Genomic DNA, 16,598 nt, shown 5'->3' with positions numbered 1-16,598 from the left:
GTCATGTTCCTTGTACCAGTAATGTTAGGTTATTCAAGGGCAATCCTGTTTGAATGCTGAGCATATAGACCAATTGCCAGTATCTAAAGCAAACATGGAGAATTTTCTCTGGGAAGAATTCAACATCAGCTTGACACTCATAATCGTGAGTGGTGGGTAATGAGAGGCTGCAAGCCAGTGAAAAGTAATTCTGCAAACATACCTTTCTTTGTAACCCATCAGCACTTAATAGCCCAGCTTCCGTGACCAAGTAACCACACAAAACGGTATTCCAGCATCCTGGCCTATGAGAGCAACATTGTTCTCTTGCTGACTTTAATCGTTCTCTTAAAGGAGATGATGTGGAACCCTCAGGTTAATTTTTCAACTTTACAGTTACGTTAAAAAGACGCACAAATTATAAAACTGAGAATCATCTGTGAGACAAAATGTTCACTTTCTTGACAGAGGATGCCAAGTAGGTCAGTAGGTACCTCAGTTGTTACTGCGTGCATATCAAGCTTACCTTGCTGTACTCGATAGGAAAGACTGGAAGGAAATATGGCAAAATGTTAGAATTCGGTTAGCTCTGTGTAGTGCTACTGAGGATTTTTATTTTGTTTTGTTTTCTGATGAAACGGTTTCTCGTCTGTTTTTAAGAATAATGAGCTGTATTACTAATTTTGTCTCTCTTTTTTAATAGAAAGTAGATGACACTATAAAATATATCTTTCTTGTTGAGGAAGAAGATATTTTCGTGTTGAGTTATTAGTAAATGGAATCAAATTTATCAGCTCATTTCTCCTTTGAATTAATATCTGTGTTGGGATAATTGGAAGTTTGTTGTTCTCTGATCTTCTTGGATTACAAGGACAAAAATTGGGAAAGAATTGATGATTGCATCTTAGTTTTTAAATATTACAGAACTAAATCTCCTATTCTGTTACGAGGAATTGCTGAGAGCTCAAAGACATAGGTTTGGTTCGTGTAAAAGGTAACGTCTACCCCTTTAAAGACCAAGCAGTACGCTCCTGTTTTGTTTTGTTTTTTTTAATTGCAAAAAATCAGCATCCCTTCCTATCGTTAATAGACTCGCCCCTCCTTTTTTTGTTACTAGGTACAAACTTCAGCAAAATAAAGTTAACACTAAATGTCACTTCATAATTGCAGTAATGATCACACAGCTGTGCTTTCCTCAGTTTATAACACATGTCAGCATCAGTTTAGGGGCTGAGCTTCATTTCCTGCCCAGATAGCATCCTGCAGACTGTTTTTGTGGTGGGAACGCAGAGCATCCTGTCGGTCACTGCTGGGGTGCTGAGGCCAGGAGTCGAGGTACCCCAGCTCTCGGAAATGCAGGCTGAGCTCTGCCGTTCACCGTGACTCGGTCCTTTATTTATTTACCTGCTTGCGGATTTTCTTACTTACTTCCCAGTTATTTTTGTTTGCTAGATTAAGAACCATTTTATTTATGAGTTTGTGAATTTTCAAGGAAGAACTCTTACACTTAAATGAACCTGTAAGAAGCCCACAGAAAAGCAAGTGCCTGCAGCGCTAATAATGAGAACTGACAAGGCAGTCCTGCTGGGTTTATTTATGACCTTCTGCCTTTGTTAGCTCTTGTGAGAAATTCCTCTCTAACCATAACAATATTGTTGGAGTTTGGCACTATACAGAGAAATCCTACCGAGCCCCGAGGCCCACAAACTGGCACTCATTCAGCTCATAACAGATTGCTGGGCTTGTTGGAGTTGTGCATTTTCCTTCATTCCTCTTTTATTTAATTCATCAGTAGTCTTCACCAGTTTTTATATACACGGCTTTAAAAAGAAAATATGTATATGCATATACATATATATATTGCTTTTATTCTCAGAGCCCAAATCCCCTTTTTCCGTAATACAATGTCATACCTGCTTAAGTGCTAAGGAAAATTCGGAAGAGGACAGGGTCCTGGAAGGCAAGAAGAGACAGGTCTGTTCTGTACAAGGACAAATCATGGGACGTCACATCACATGCTCCACACTGACGGACTGTTATGGCGCTCCTACCAATCTCATGTGGTTACTCGCTCTCAGAGTTAAAGTGAACTCAGTAGAACAAATAGACCTCAGGTTATGATTTTATAATACTCTGCTTATTATTTCTACTCCTTTTGGGTACTTTAAGAACCCGTTTATTCCAGCTTGTTTGCTTTCTTCTACAATTTCCAAGTGAAATAGGAAATTTAAAAGCATCAATTCACAGAGAGAATTGTGTTAAAAATTGTAATTTTCTTTGCAAGTAAAGAAAATCGATAATGTTGAACTTGTACCTCTTAAAATGAGATCCTTGACAGGAGTTTTCTGTATGGAGTTATTTAGACCATAGGAGATACACAAAACCTGAAGCAGTATTATTCAGTATTTCTAATAATTGGCCCTGTTTTCTTCGGTGTTGCCAACAATGACAAAATAGCTATTCATATTCTATTTAAAGTATTGATAGACACATGACTTCTATTTCTTCCGAGAATCTGCAGGTTCAAGATGGCACTTTTGGGGGCAATAAGCTGTGGAGGACCCATTTAACTAGAAGTACCAGTGTCTACATTTGCTGTGTTGATCCCTTTGAGGGAGTGGGTTGTTAGGCCAGGCCACGCTATTGAAATCAGTATCGAGAGTTTTGCTTCATTCTACTTACCTCTTATCTGATTTTTAGTTTTCCTCAGCCATCTTACTCATGTACAAACAGACTTGCTAATGGAAACCGTGAGGAAAATTGTATTAAAAATCTTAGCCTGGAGGGGTGCCTGGGTGGCGCAGTCGGTTGAGCGTCCGACTTCAGCTCAGGTCACGATCTCGCGGTCCCTGAATTCGAGCCCCGCGTCGGGCTCTGGGCTGATGGCTCGGAGCCTGGAGCCTGCTTCCGATTCTGTGTCTCCCTCTCTCTCTGCCCCTCCCCCGTTCATGCTCTGTCTCTCTCTGTCCCAAAAATAAATAAACGTTGAAAAAAAAATTTTTTTTTTAAATCTTAGCCTGGAGGTGCGTGGGGGGCTCAGTCGCTTAAGCCGTCTGACTCTTGATTTTGGGTCAGGTCATGATCTCACGGTTCGTGAGATGGAGCCCCACATAAGACCCCACGCTTTCTCTGTGCTACTTGGGATTCTCTCTCTCTCTCTCTCTCTCTCTCTCTCTGCCCCTCCCCCTGCCTTGCGCACATGCTCTCTTTCTCAAAATAAATAAACTTAAAAAAAATCGAAGCCTGGTAAAATGTGAAAACTATGCATATGAGCATAACTTATTTGTCCATCTTTGTCTTTTATTTTCTTACCGTATATGTTTGCATTGTTTTCACATCTATTCTGAAAATACTAATATGATTTCATGCTACTATGATTCAACTGCTACCCGTTTTTTGAATGGGCTTTTTTTTTCAAAAATTCTTTTTTCATGTTTATTTTTGAGAAAGAGAGAGTGAGAGAGCACAAATGGGGGCGGGGCAGAGAGAGAGGGAGACACAGAAGCTGAAGCAGGCTCCAGGCTCCGCGAGCTGTCAGCACAGAGTCTGACATGGGGTTTGAACCCACGAACCGTGAGATCATGACCTCAGCTAAAGTCGGACCCTTAACGAACTGAGCCACCCAGGCGCCCCTTAACGGATATTTTTTAAAGTCATTTGTCGTTTGCCTTAGAGTGGGTACAAATTAATACTCTGTTCGTGAAATTGCGCTATGGCTATGTGTTAAAGACTGTTCAAATCTCCAGGGTCCCCTTTTGTTTTGTTACTTTTGCAAAGAAGCTCCAGCACTTATTAAAATGCTATCTGAGGACACCTGGGTGTCTCAGTCAGTTAAGTGCCTGAGTCTTGGTTTCAGCTCAGGTCATGATCTCATGGTTCTTGAGTTCAAGCCCCGCATCTGGCTCTGCAGGACAGCATGGAGCCTGCTTGGGATTCTCTCTCCTTTTCTCTCTGCCCCTCCCCCCCTCATGTGCTCACGTGTGAACTCTCTCTCTCTGTCAAAAATAAACTTTAAAAAAAAGTAAAATTATGCCTGCTCAAGTACAAAGAAGAAATAAAAAATTCTCTCAAATCTAATCCCTTAAAATAACCACTGTTAACATTTTAATACCTCTTAGGCGTTAAAAAAGGCACAGGTATATTTTATATGTACATATAAATGCGTATATATTCATATAATATTTTATATATTTTACATCAACTAGGTCATGTTTTCTGCTGTTAACCTGATTTTCACTCAAGCTTTTCAATAAAAATTACATTTTTAATGTATATTTTGAATAAATATTACATATTTTTACATTTGAAAGAGAGAACACACACACGGTGGGGAGCAGAGGCAGAGGGGAAAGAGAGAGAGAGAGACAGACAGACAGGGACACAGGGACAAGGCATCGTACGTCGGCTCCATTCCCCGCACAGAGCTGGATGCAGGGTTCGATGTCACAACCCGAGATCATGACCTGAGCCAAAATCAAGAGTCAGACCCTCAACCAACTGAGCCACCCAGGTGGCCCAAATAATTATTGTATATTTAAATAACCCACTACTAAGTTGACATTTAGGTGGCTTCTCACTTTTTTGCCACTTTAACATCTAGCTTTCTATCTTTGTTGTTATTCTTTGTTTTAAATGTATTTCTACACTATGTGTTATAATAAAGATCGTGGTGGCTAATATTTATTAAATAGATTCTCTGTTAAGCTAAATTCTCTCCACATCTTTGGGACAGAGATCCACTTTATAGGTGAAGAAACTGTAGCGCAGAGATGTTAATTCACTTGCCTGGTTTATACCACTAGGAAGTGATAGAGGGAAGATTTGAACAGAGGCTTTTTACCGCTGGGGCTGATTACCTTTTCCATTCCCTCTTTGTTGTGCAGTGTTTGTCATTGGTAACACTGCATTTTAAAGTGCCAAAAGCTATTTACTTAATAGAATATTGATTGTTAACATAACTATTTGCCTGACACATAATTATCTGGTAAATATTTGTTAAAGAATGGAAGGATGCATTCATGCCTCTATTTACTCATCCTATTTTATAAGTGAGATGATATTCTAGAAGTCATTTGCAAATTCTTTATGCTGTATTCAAAATGTAATTTCGATTACAAAGAGTGTTAAACAAACCGTGTGTCTGAAATGCGTGTATGTTTATATGTGTATGTAGGCATTTATATACAAAGCAACTGTTTATTGAGCACATGCTTAATAGTTCTTGTTCATAATTATATCTAATCCTCACTATATAGCATAAGTGATAGTTTCCCTATTTTTTGGGTGGTGAATCTGAGGCTCAGTGAGGTTAAGTAACTTGCCCAAGATTGGGTGAAGAAATTACAGATCCCGGACTTGATTTCAAACTGCTCTTACTCCCGAATTCGTGATTTTTACCTCTCCATTATTACTGTAAACCCACGTTCCAGTAAATATTTAGTGAGCGCTTTACCTGGTGCCATGCTTGGTGCTGTGGTACTTTATGTACAGCAACTCATTTAACTCTCTCATCAACACTGTGAGGTCATTACTTTTACTGTCCCCTACTAAGTACAGATGAGGGGTGGAGGCTTGTGGGGCTCTGTCATTGCCCACGTCCTTGGAATTTGCAAAAGAGGAGCTGGGTTGGGGTCAGCTGTGTGGTTCTAGAGCCCAGATTCTTTGTAACCACCATGGCCTGCATCCAAAAAGATCACTGTTTGCTACAATACAAAGGTTTAAAAAAAAAAAAAAACAGCTAACATCTAATGGATGCTTTTAAAAAGCAAGTTTCATTAGAGGAGAGGAATATGATGCAGAAGAAGACTTTCTGACCCTTGCTAGGGATTTACAGATTGATGACTAGAGTTTTAAGTCCAATTTTATTTCAAAACTTATAATTTACTGGCATAAAAGAAGAATTAGGCAATGTGATAGGCTTGCGAGTCTGCTTACTGAGGTCCCTTCTCTGTTCAGAGGTTTTAGAAGGCAAAGGGAGTGTGAATTTTATCCTTTCACCATTCAGAATCCTATATCTGAATTTGTTTATGTTGTCTTTGGGACTGCTTATAGCGGACTACAGTGCCCATCAGAGAAACTCTTCATTCTCCTAGTGGGCCCTGAAATGTGTTCCAGATGACAAGGTAATTACTTGTAAGTGTGAGGCTCAGTAACACCATTGCACGGCACATCAGTGGCTCTGTTGACAGGTAGTGTGTTTGAGTGTGAAACATGCTGGCCTTCCAGACCTAATTTGGGCCCTTACTGATGATGATATTATTATTATTACTATTATTATTATAATAATCCTCATCACCCTCATCATTATTGGTATTTACAGGTTTCTGTCTGAAACCCTGAACAGGTTTATGACCACCTCTTCTTGAGAAGGAGTTTTTTAAGTTATAAAATGGTTATATGCTCTTAGGAAAAATTACGATGTAAAATTGCACTTGAGTGCTAGCCCTTGAGGTGTTAAGTGACTGGCTGCCCCCTACATAGACAGAAAATGACTCATTTTGGAAAACTCTTATCTAAGTGAATCTTAGATAACGTAAAATAAGAAAAACTCATGTTTTTAAGTTTGACTTTTGGGGGATGTACTGAATGTGTCATATTTCATTTTAAAATATAAAAATAGTCTTCACAAAACATTTCCATCTGTAATGTAGTCAGGCTAATCATGTAAAAAATTTTCTGGATTCTCTACTTTTTTCCTAAAGAACTCAGAAGTCTTAAAAATAATTTCTGTGAAAATATAAAAATTTCAGCTTTCTTTTATATTGAAGCCATTAAACTATTTCTTTCTATTTTTAATGAGATAATTTTAATCTGTCTTTAAATACTGAAGAAATGGAATAACTTGTTTGTAGATATTTTTGATTATTGTTAGAAGAGGAGATAGTCATTCAAAGAAAGAAATTGGAATTTAAGCTGCTGTGGCCTTAGTATTTATTGCATCGTTAATTCTATTTTTAAAAAAATTTGTTTAATGTTTATTTTTGAGAGAGAGACTGCATGAGTGGGGTAGGGGCGGAGAGAGAGAGGGAGACACAGAATCTGAAGCAGGCTCCAGGCTCCGAGCTGTCAGCACAGAGCCCGACGCAGGGCCCGAACTCACGAACCGTGAGATCATGACCTGAGCCGAAGTCTGATTCTTAACCAACCGAGCCACCGAGCCCCCCGTTAATTCTATTTTTAACTTCTCCTTCAGAACATGAGTAATTTGAGTGCTGTGTCTAATACATAACTTAGTACCAGGAAATCATCTTCTCTTTTGAAAGTGATGCCCTTCACAGTTCCTTCTCGTTTGCTCTGTTCGTTACATTGATCCATTGGCAAAATAAACATGATGATCCCCACTTTACAGGTAAACAGAGGATTAGGTTGCCTTGCCACGACCCATCCTTCACGCCACCCAGCTTCAGAAGCCTCTTACATCCAGCGCTTTTCTACTGCGGCACGGCGGTCTCTCCATGCTAACATTTTGTTATTGACAGAAACGTGGTAAAGAGAGTGCCCTGTCCTACTCATTAAAGCGCTTATGAATGAGTGACCCAGCAGGGCCACCTGCAGAACGAAAGGACTACCTCCTCCGTGGAGAATTTCCCTTCTCTTTTGGCTGCTCCTGTTTGGGTTTGTTTTCAAACCCAGTTCCCACCTCTTAGTGGATATGGTTGTAGGACCTGCAGGGCCCTTGTCACTACCCACTGCGATCGGGAAAGTGGGGGACGACTGCCCTCCCTCCTCTTCTTCACCCTTTCAGCCCTTCCCCGCCACCTCCCTGCTCCCTCACACTTACCCCTTACCCACAGCTCGGTCTCTCTATCCCACGGCCTCTCCCTCTGCTTCACGATCATTACAGCTCACACCTAACTCAGATTGTACCGCACCCATCCTTTCAACTTACTATTTCTCATTTAATTCTCGCAGCAACTGTCTTCGGCAGGTACTGACATTTCCCCCAGTTTCCAGATGAGCGAAGCAAAGCGCAGAAAGGTTAAATATGTCGCCCGGTCACGTAATAAGCGGCAAAGCCAGGGTGTGAATCTATGTGGTCTTACTCCTAGAGCTTCCACTGTGGAACATGCTGACCTCTAATTAAAACCCAGCCTCAGAAGCCGTGCGGTAGACAGACGCGGCTTGGCATCACCGGGGAAGCCGCTGTGCAGCTCGCACGTTCTGGTGTCGGTGGCACAGAGCGGCTCACCGAGATGTGAGCGGATGGCTCTTGGAGGGAAGTAGGGCCTCCCCGCGCGAGCCGTGCGGAGGTTCGTTTCGGGCTAGACCAGGCTGCTCAGGCTTTAGGTGCCATCCGTGGTGTCCCGTGTCGGCTGTCGTGAGGGGAGGGAGGACCATGACATGATTCTTCCCTGTCTCTTTCCTCTCCCCGTTTCCCTGCTGACCCAGCAGTGCCAATGGCCAGTTCTCATGGGCTCCTCCGGTCTGCGCATTGCGCTGCTGTCCCGGACTTTGTGCATTTCCACTACTGTGCTGATGGGTCACTTCTCTGTTGCCTCCTCTCCTATATTGATGATGTGTCACTGCTTTGGGTTTGGGGGGTTGTTTTCTATCGACATTGTTTTGTGAGAGTCATATGAATATTTTTAACTGTAGCTCATTCAGTTTCACCGCTGTAGAGTGTCCCATTTTCTGAATACATCTCTATTTTATATTGCTGGAAAATTAGACTGTCTCCAACTTTTGTTGTTAGGGTCCTGAAACAGTTTTTCGGCGCCTGGATGTGTCTCCTTATGTACCTGTGCCAGAGAGCACACTTAGGCATGGACTTCCTGGTTCGTAAGATAAAACGCACCTTCAGCTTTACAGTGTGATTACGGATTTTTGCCCAAAGTGATCATACTAATTTATACTCCCACTAGCCATGTCTGGAAAAGCATAAAGTGCATATTTTCTCTCTCCAGTGTTTTTAAATTATGAAACCTCCGTTGGAAGTATTACTTCATTTATTGTTGTTAAGAGTATCAACCGATCATCTTATAAAGGAACTTTGGCTACACCAAAAGGCACATAAGAGAATTAACTTCTTGACCATGTAAAAATTAATGGAGACAGGGCAGCCTTTCCTTACATAAGAATTCCAAATAATAAATGTAGAAGGAACAAAGGAAATAGAAAAGCAACATTAGGGCACCAGAGTTGTGCTGCAGGCAAGGCCCACTGATAAATGCCAACTAAAATTGTGGGCAAAACTAAAGGAGAAACCGTATACTTGCATTGCTTCAAATATATCCCCCCCAAATATTTACTTACTCTGTTTGCTTTTAACCTACACCCACAAATTCTTTGATGCTCATCCAGGAAGTGGAGCATAATTTCCCTCCTTTGGGTGTGGGCTGGACTTAGTGACCCCCTTCTCATGAATGGGATACAGAAAGGGAAAAAGTCATTTGACTGTGGAGAAACCTGGGAGACACCACCTTAACCACGTGATGACAGTACCATCAGCTCTCCTAAGTCGTGTTTCTATCACACCCCGATACAATGCCTTGTAAAGGACCCTGCACGTCTGTGCTATTCTTTCCCCAAATCTATAACCTCAGCGTAGTCCCGGGAAAACACCAAACACAGATTGAAGGATAAATGTGCCACGGTTACATAAAACGTTAACTTGAGGGAGCCTGGGTGAAGGGTGCGTAAGAACACTCACTAAGTACTCTTTGCCGCTTTGTATAAGTCTAAAGTCATTTCAAAATAAAAATTTTTTAAAAATCCAGTGAAGGATTAGAACAAGCATGTATGTTCATATGGTTCATGTGAATAGGGAAATGTCAAAATAACTAAGTTTTAGTACTGTTGTAGAAGTAAAACTTCCCTCTATTCCATGTAGACTCAGTACAATTTGTGTGTTTCTGGTTTTTTTTTTTTAAGTTGCTAATTTATTTGTGGTTCCTATAGGTCTTACTGTTTTAAAGTATTTCATTGCTGTATGCTGAAGAAATAAATGTCTCCTGAGGGTTCATGCCTTTTTGTTTTTAAGTTTTATTTTCAGAATTTCTACGTGCTAAGCATTACACTTCTAAGATAAACAGTAGTTTTTCACCATTGGAGACGCAAAAAGGTGGTGTTGATTGCTTTTCTGTTATAAAGATTTATGACACGCTTTCAGCAATAAAAACTGGTATCAGTAGAAAAACTCTAAATCTTACATATTTACAGATCTTGTTAGTTTGTCAATTTGCTTTCAAAGCACATGGGTCATTCATACCTTAGAGTTTCATACCTGACGTTGATATTTGTAAAACACAAGCCCATAAACCCATATCCCTCTTCCTGCGTGTAACAAGCTGATCCTTCCCCCTTTATAACTGCACGTCTCAGGAGTCGTCACCAACGGTTTGGGGGTGGGGTATATAAAGAACATAATCCGTTAAAGCCAAGTGTTCCTCATAATTAGTTTTTATTCACTGCTGTGCTATTTTAAGGGTGAGGTGTATATATTTCAGCTCACTTACCCATTCAGTGATTCTTACATATAACTGAAATGAGCAGGGTGGCTGCAGTCCGGAAAACATGTCACCGTTTAACCTGGACTGTAGTTATTGAGGTCCTTGCTGTTGTTCCTTTGTGTGTTCAATTTTATGTAACGCTAAAATACATAGCTCTTTATAAAATGTTTTACAGATTTATTCTGAAGCGGTACCTATAATTGTAACCGTGTTCTTAAGGCATTCTTCGTTCCTAAACACTTGAAAACATGATTGTTTTCCTTTAAAGTGTTTAACATTTCTTTCTCGGCATTCCTCTGCATTCCTTTTCCTTCTCTGGTGACATTAGAAGCATCTCGGAGCCGTCCGTCGGCTCCCTGGCTCCTAAGAGTGGAAGCCCACGCGGCCTGCTGTGGGCAGAGAGAGGCGGTTCACGGCCACGCCCACCCCTCTCGCCCAGTCTCTTTCCTGGCTTCCCAGTGAACTTCCCCTCACCGCTCCTGGAAGAGGCATCCGGCCCACAGCTCTTGCCTTTCCACATTGTTCTGTCTGCCTCCAGGCTCCTGCACACCACTCGTCCAGGGGGCACGCCTTGGCTCCTGGTGTGGACCTACCGCAGACCGCAGCCCCCGGGCCTGCGTGCACCGGCCGAGGACGCACTGTTGTGTCTTCCACACCGCTTACGAATCCGCCCCTCCATCACAGAATTTCTTCCTTAAGAATTTATCTGGCTAGCTGTTTGTCTCTCTTCATTGACACTCTGCGAAAGTGGGCATTTGAGTGTGCAGGATCAACAGTGCAGGCCAACTTAAATATAAAATGTCATTCACGTGTTTTTCCACCTCCTTTTCCATCACCTCTCTCCCCCGCCCACAGCTTCACCTGCAAACCTTAGAGAGGGCATGCCTGCCTGAGGGTTGACACGCAGTACAGACACCTCTCCCCAAATTATTCATTGTTCTCACTTTATTATGTAGTTGTAACCTCACAGGTGGTCTGTCATTTCTATTAATAAGTGCATTCTTTTTAATTTTTTTAACGTTTTTATTTATTTTTGAGACAGAGAGAGACAGAGCATGAACGGGGGAGGGTCAGAGAGAGAGGGAGACACAGAATCTGAAACAGGCTCCAGGCTCTGAGCGGTCAGCACAGAGCCTGCTGCGGGGCTCGAAGTCACGGACCGCGAGATCATGACCTGAGCGGAAGTTGGACGCTCAACCGACTGAGCCACCCAGGCGCCCCCAATAAGTGCATTCTTTAAGATGCTGTTGCTCTTAGAATAATAACGGACCAGCAACTGTTCACACATGAGTCTTTTTTAATGTTTTCAGCACTGGCTTGGGCTTCGACTCAAGGTTAGGAAGGGTCTGGAGGCTCTTGGCTGTGTTGGACAATGAAATCAGTTAAGAAACATTTGGGTAGGAACAATAGATTGGGGCTAATAAGATGCTATAGTTTCGTCATATAAGAAAATGTACACAATGTCTCTGGTACATAGAAGGTGCTGAATCAATGGTAGTAAGAGTTGTTGCTAAAAAATCATCATTATTATGTTCATTATCATTATCACTTGTGAGCACAGTCCTAGGAGTGTAACCAAGCAGGGTAATGTTATTTCCAAGTGAAAGTTAATCCCAAATTCCATACAATGTAAAAAAAAACAAAAAACAAAAAACTGTAAGTAAATATTCTTACCAAATAATTTTTAAGTTCAGGGCTGCCCATACTGTTGTAAAGGGTCTGTTTGTTGTTCTTCCTACCCTACATGACATCTTGAGACTGTTGTTAATAGTGGAAGAACAGAGAATCTCCCTGGGCAGAGTTCAAAAACTGAGAATAATTTAGGATCCCCCTGAGGCTCGTGCAATGGAAAAAAATTCCCTTACATGATGCATATTTCATACTTATATTGTTTACCACGTCTACATTTAGAACACAGCACATTTCGTATCAGGAGTTCTAACCCAAGGACCTTTGAGGCCAGCTTCTATTTTAGGTGCTGATTTTTCAAAATCAACGGAAATACAACCATTTTAACAATTTTTGCTTATGATAGTGTGCGTGACTCTGAATCCTGCTTCTGTAAAGTATCGGTTTAGTTGATTATCCTACAAATGTCCCTTTGAAATGAGAGTTACCCATAATGGAATCTTGGCTGGAGAAAAAGAAAAAGAAAGTGGTTCTCATTACAATGAATTTTGACTCATGAATTTTCTTTGCATTTATCCTTGGCTTTGGCTAAGGGTTTGTCATTTGTGGCGCTTGTGACTATGTTTAAATTAACATCAAACTTTTTTTTCCAGTTGGCCTCATACATCTTAAGGCTACATGTTATATATATTGTCACATATAATGAAGAGATAAATATTTATTATTTGGACATGTTTAAATAGAAAGTGATATATATAACTTGGAAAGAAGATGCTTTTAGAGCCTAAAAATTAGTGCTTTGGAGGATTTTTTTTTTTTTCACGGATTCTGTCTTACTGTGCCTTTGCATTTTTTTATTCGTTTAGACAGGAAGCCTAAGCTTTTAACTCATTTGCTGTCTAGACAAACGAAAACAACAGGGACTTGGGTGGGCTGCATGGAGAAGAAACCTACCAATATCATAGAGATTAAACAGAGTCACCGTGAGGTTTTTCCTTTGTGTATATATGGCAGTCAAATTATTGACTCACTTCTAATATCAGTTTCAAGGTGTGTTTGTATCACATGTCCAAAATGATACTTCTGAAATAAGGTTGGAAGGTACGAAGCGATTTTACAGTGTGCGAAGTATCAGTTTCTAAAGAGCTAAGCATCTGATGAGGCTGGGGGTGGTTAGCCTCAGGGATGTTAATTGGAAACAGAGGGCTGAGAATTCATTGCTAAATCTTAATAGCGAAGTCAGTAGTTTTCACTAGAGCATTTATGGTAAATATTTAGAAAGATTTGCATGTGCTGGCTTACTCTATATGGTCTTTGCAGCTGTATTTTACCATAGAGCATATAAATTCAGCGACAGTCACCAGTGACCAGTCAAACCCTTCCTCTCATTAGCACCACACTTGGCACAAGGAGTCACTGCTCTTAAGAAAGTTAGGGTCCAGTTAGAGAAAAAGAAAAAATGCGTGTCTGAATTTTATACTTAAAATTCTAAAAAGGAGAAGAGACACTATTCCTGCTTTTGAAGATAATGGAGAGACTTTTTAAAAAGACCATTGAACTGGCATTTTAACCTGTGCGTCAAACCCATGGGAAGTCACAGTGAGAAATCATTAACTGTATCCTATTAAAATCCTTAAACAAGAGACCTGAACTAGTCTCATTGATTGAAATATCTTCTCTGTTTCTAATTCAGTGTTTATCCTCGTGCTCTCTTGGGGCACTTCTGAGCAAGAGAAGACCAAATGTGTGTCTGTTCTGCAGTTCTCTATCAGAGACTGATCTAATACTATCAACTAATTGTATTGAGGGCCACAGCTTAGAGTATGTTGGAGTCGATTTGCTTTTGTAAAAACCCACTTATTTAATTAAACAAGGGAGTAAGATTTTCTAACTTATTCCCAGGTCTTGGAAGAGACGGTAAGGTGTCCCCAGCATTACCTGAATTTATCCTTTAGGAAGCTAACTTACTAGATACATTGAATACCATCAAAACCAAAGATGCCTCTGGATGTAGTAAGTCATAATAAATGAAAAATATTTTTAGGGAGCTGGGGGTGGGGAACATGTTGGACTCCGAGCTCGGCAGGAAGTGGGACCAGTGCATGGCGGATGCGGTCGTGAAGATAGGTGTCGGTTTTGGATTAAGACTGGTTTTCTCACTTACCTTCTTTAAAAGAAGAATGTGGCCATTAGTCTTTGGTTCTGGCACGGGATTGGGAATGGCCGACTCCAACTGTCAGCATGATTTCCAGGCTCCATATCTTCTACACGAAAAATATGTCCAAGAGCAGGAGCAGTGACTTCCACCTGAGAACATCCCAGTGGGAGGAAAAGAGAAATCATGTCTATTCCTCAGGAATACTGAAGTGCCCTGGAGTCAGCTGACATTCTTCTGTAGCAATGTCATCAGTAATGCTTTCAACTCCAGCACACTGTTTATGTATTTGAAACCAAGTCTGTTTCTTGTTTTGCATTTTCTCTCTGGAAATTGCAAGGAGGTGGTCTTAAAAGAAGTAAATTAAAAGTAGGCAGCCCCCGCCCCGTAAATTAAAAGTAGGGTGGATCATCTGTAATATGCAGACATGAGAGAATTTGTATGTCTGTTATGTGTATGTGTAGATCTCTAAAAATTCTTCCTATGCTCCTCCTTCGTGGCATGTTCCCATACACACCCCTCTGTCACTGCCCTTCCCCACCCTGTCCCATCGTATTGAATCAGGGACATATCTGCGCTCTGTGTTAAGTCATAAGTGTTTCTCTTGTCAGAGTCTGCTAGCATTGTTATTGCTCCCCGGTGGCATTTCCTGCTCCGTGCAGTGAAATCTCCAGTACCTGTCGCTCGAATCAGAATGAAAATTTTACATGGGCGGAGAGACGATGGTTACGGAGGCAAAGCCTTTGCAGGGAACTTCCATTTAAATTAAATTAAAGTAAAACAAGCTTTTCTTTTCTAAGGCACTGATTTTCAAAAAATAATTTAACCATTGGCGGCAGAGGTTACATTATTTTGGGGGCGCTGGAAAGTATTCAGTATTCTGAGTGATGTCACATACTGAAAACCCAACTCGAGAGCTAGATTTTGCCAACTCCGCTTGTCCGGGCAGAATACCGAATTTACTGTGTATGAGCCCATGCAGTCATTGCCTCACCCATCACTCCACACAGCAAAGATGCAAAGGGAATGCTGTGGGGCAGGGGGACTCTAGCCCCTTAAAAGAGTCCTCTCTGCAATTACCTTACCTGCCAGCCTTCCAGCAAGATAAATGGAAGCACTGTAGCTTGAAGGTGCCTTGGTCCGAATGAGATGCAGTAAGGTCTCTCTGTTCTTTACAGGCATCATAGATCTGATAGTACTTATAAAAGAAGAATAGAGTTGGTGCCCTGCTGACTAAATTGTCCTCTAGAGGAGTATTAGTTACAGAGCTTCTTTGTTAACTAGGCTGAATGTTTAAACCACTGTTGAACTTCTTTTATTAACATGTTTTAAGATAGCTATACATATGGATACCCTGAGTGTCTGCAGGGCGGGAATATTTCTCTATAATTTACATATAAAAGTTACGTGTATGTATAATAGTAATATAGAAATTATATCTTTTTATTACTCTTCTGTTGCACTGAGGTCTAGTCAGCACTGAAATTCTGATGATATGTTGAACACTAAGAAAGCCACCGTTTTTATATTTTTCTCTTGGTATTTCCTTGATCAGCTTGTTGGATAACAGAAATGTTTTTCATGCTTTTGCAGCTTGAATGAAGCTTTCTTAACACCCATCCGTGTCACCTGTTCGGCCGTAACTTGGAATTTTAAGGGAGGACAGGGAAGGAATTTACAGGTCGCGCAGAGAATGTTACAGATTTCCAAGTAACAATTTGTTTGTTTGGGTTTCTTATGAAGAAAGATTTGCATAAGAGTATTTAACTTCAGATGATGATGGTTAAAAAAAAATTGAATCTATGTCAAAGCCTTTTCTATGTTTAAACTCATAAGTAGTGTAATAAAAGATAATAGTTTTATCTCTAGTTATCTATTAAAAATTTGTTTTTCCTGCAACAAAGCATGAAAAGCCCACTTCTCCCCCCTCCCCGACTGTTTCTTGCCCGACGGACCCCTTGTTTATTGACGACGGATACTTGTTAGGTGTTAGAGAGTGCGTGCACACAGAGCCCGCCAGCCATCGTCACGGGGGCTTCCCAGCTTCCTCCACTCCTACAAAGAGAACGCGGCTCTGTCTGGCTCCCATTCAGTATTTTCCGGGTGGATGTAGATGTGGAGTCGGTCCCTGTTCTTGGCGAAGCTCCTAGGATTCCTGACACACAGGGTGTCACCACGTGGTTCGACTGAGGCCTGGCGCTCTCTCATTTCCCCCGAGGAAGAGGCAGAGGCAGTAGACCCCGTGCTAGAAATACTTCAGCTCTGAGTCAGGGGTTAGCAGACTTTTTCTGGAAGGGCCCGACAGTAGATATTTTGGGCTTTGCAGGCCACGGGGTCTCCATCAGAGTCTCCATCCTAGCCCCGAAGTGGCCGTGGTCGGTACCTAG

General features: G+C 41.2%; 2 protein-coding genes across 10 annotated transcripts in view; both read left to right on the top strand.

Annotated features, from left to right (window-relative positions):
- The window catches only part of ARID1B (AT-rich interaction domain 1B), a 450,798-nt gene that overhangs the window by 302,705 nt on the left and 131,495 nt on the right, over nt 1-16,598 (top strand). The window lies entirely within an intron of this gene.
- Nucleotides 13,329-14,585, top strand: LOC124528523 (MICOS complex subunit MIC10-like). The gene has a single exon (XM_047102163.1). The coding sequence runs from the start codon at nt 14,084-14,086 to the stop codon at nt 14,354-14,356; it is 273 nt and encodes a 90-aa protein (XP_046958119.1). The 5' UTR covers nt 13,329-14,083; the 3' UTR covers nt 14,357-14,585.

This window comes from Lynx rufus, unplaced genomic scaffold, assembly GCF_022079265.1.
Source record: "Lynx rufus isolate CCGP_SWC_20201006 ecotype Redwood Valley unplaced genomic scaffold, mLynRuf1.p SCAF_6, whole genome shotgun sequence".
NCBI lineage: Eukaryota > Metazoa > Chordata > Mammalia > Carnivora > Felidae > Lynx > Lynx rufus.
The sequence above is the reverse complement of the archived record's forward strand: the minus strand, read 5'-3'. Positions and strand labels throughout refer to the sequence as shown.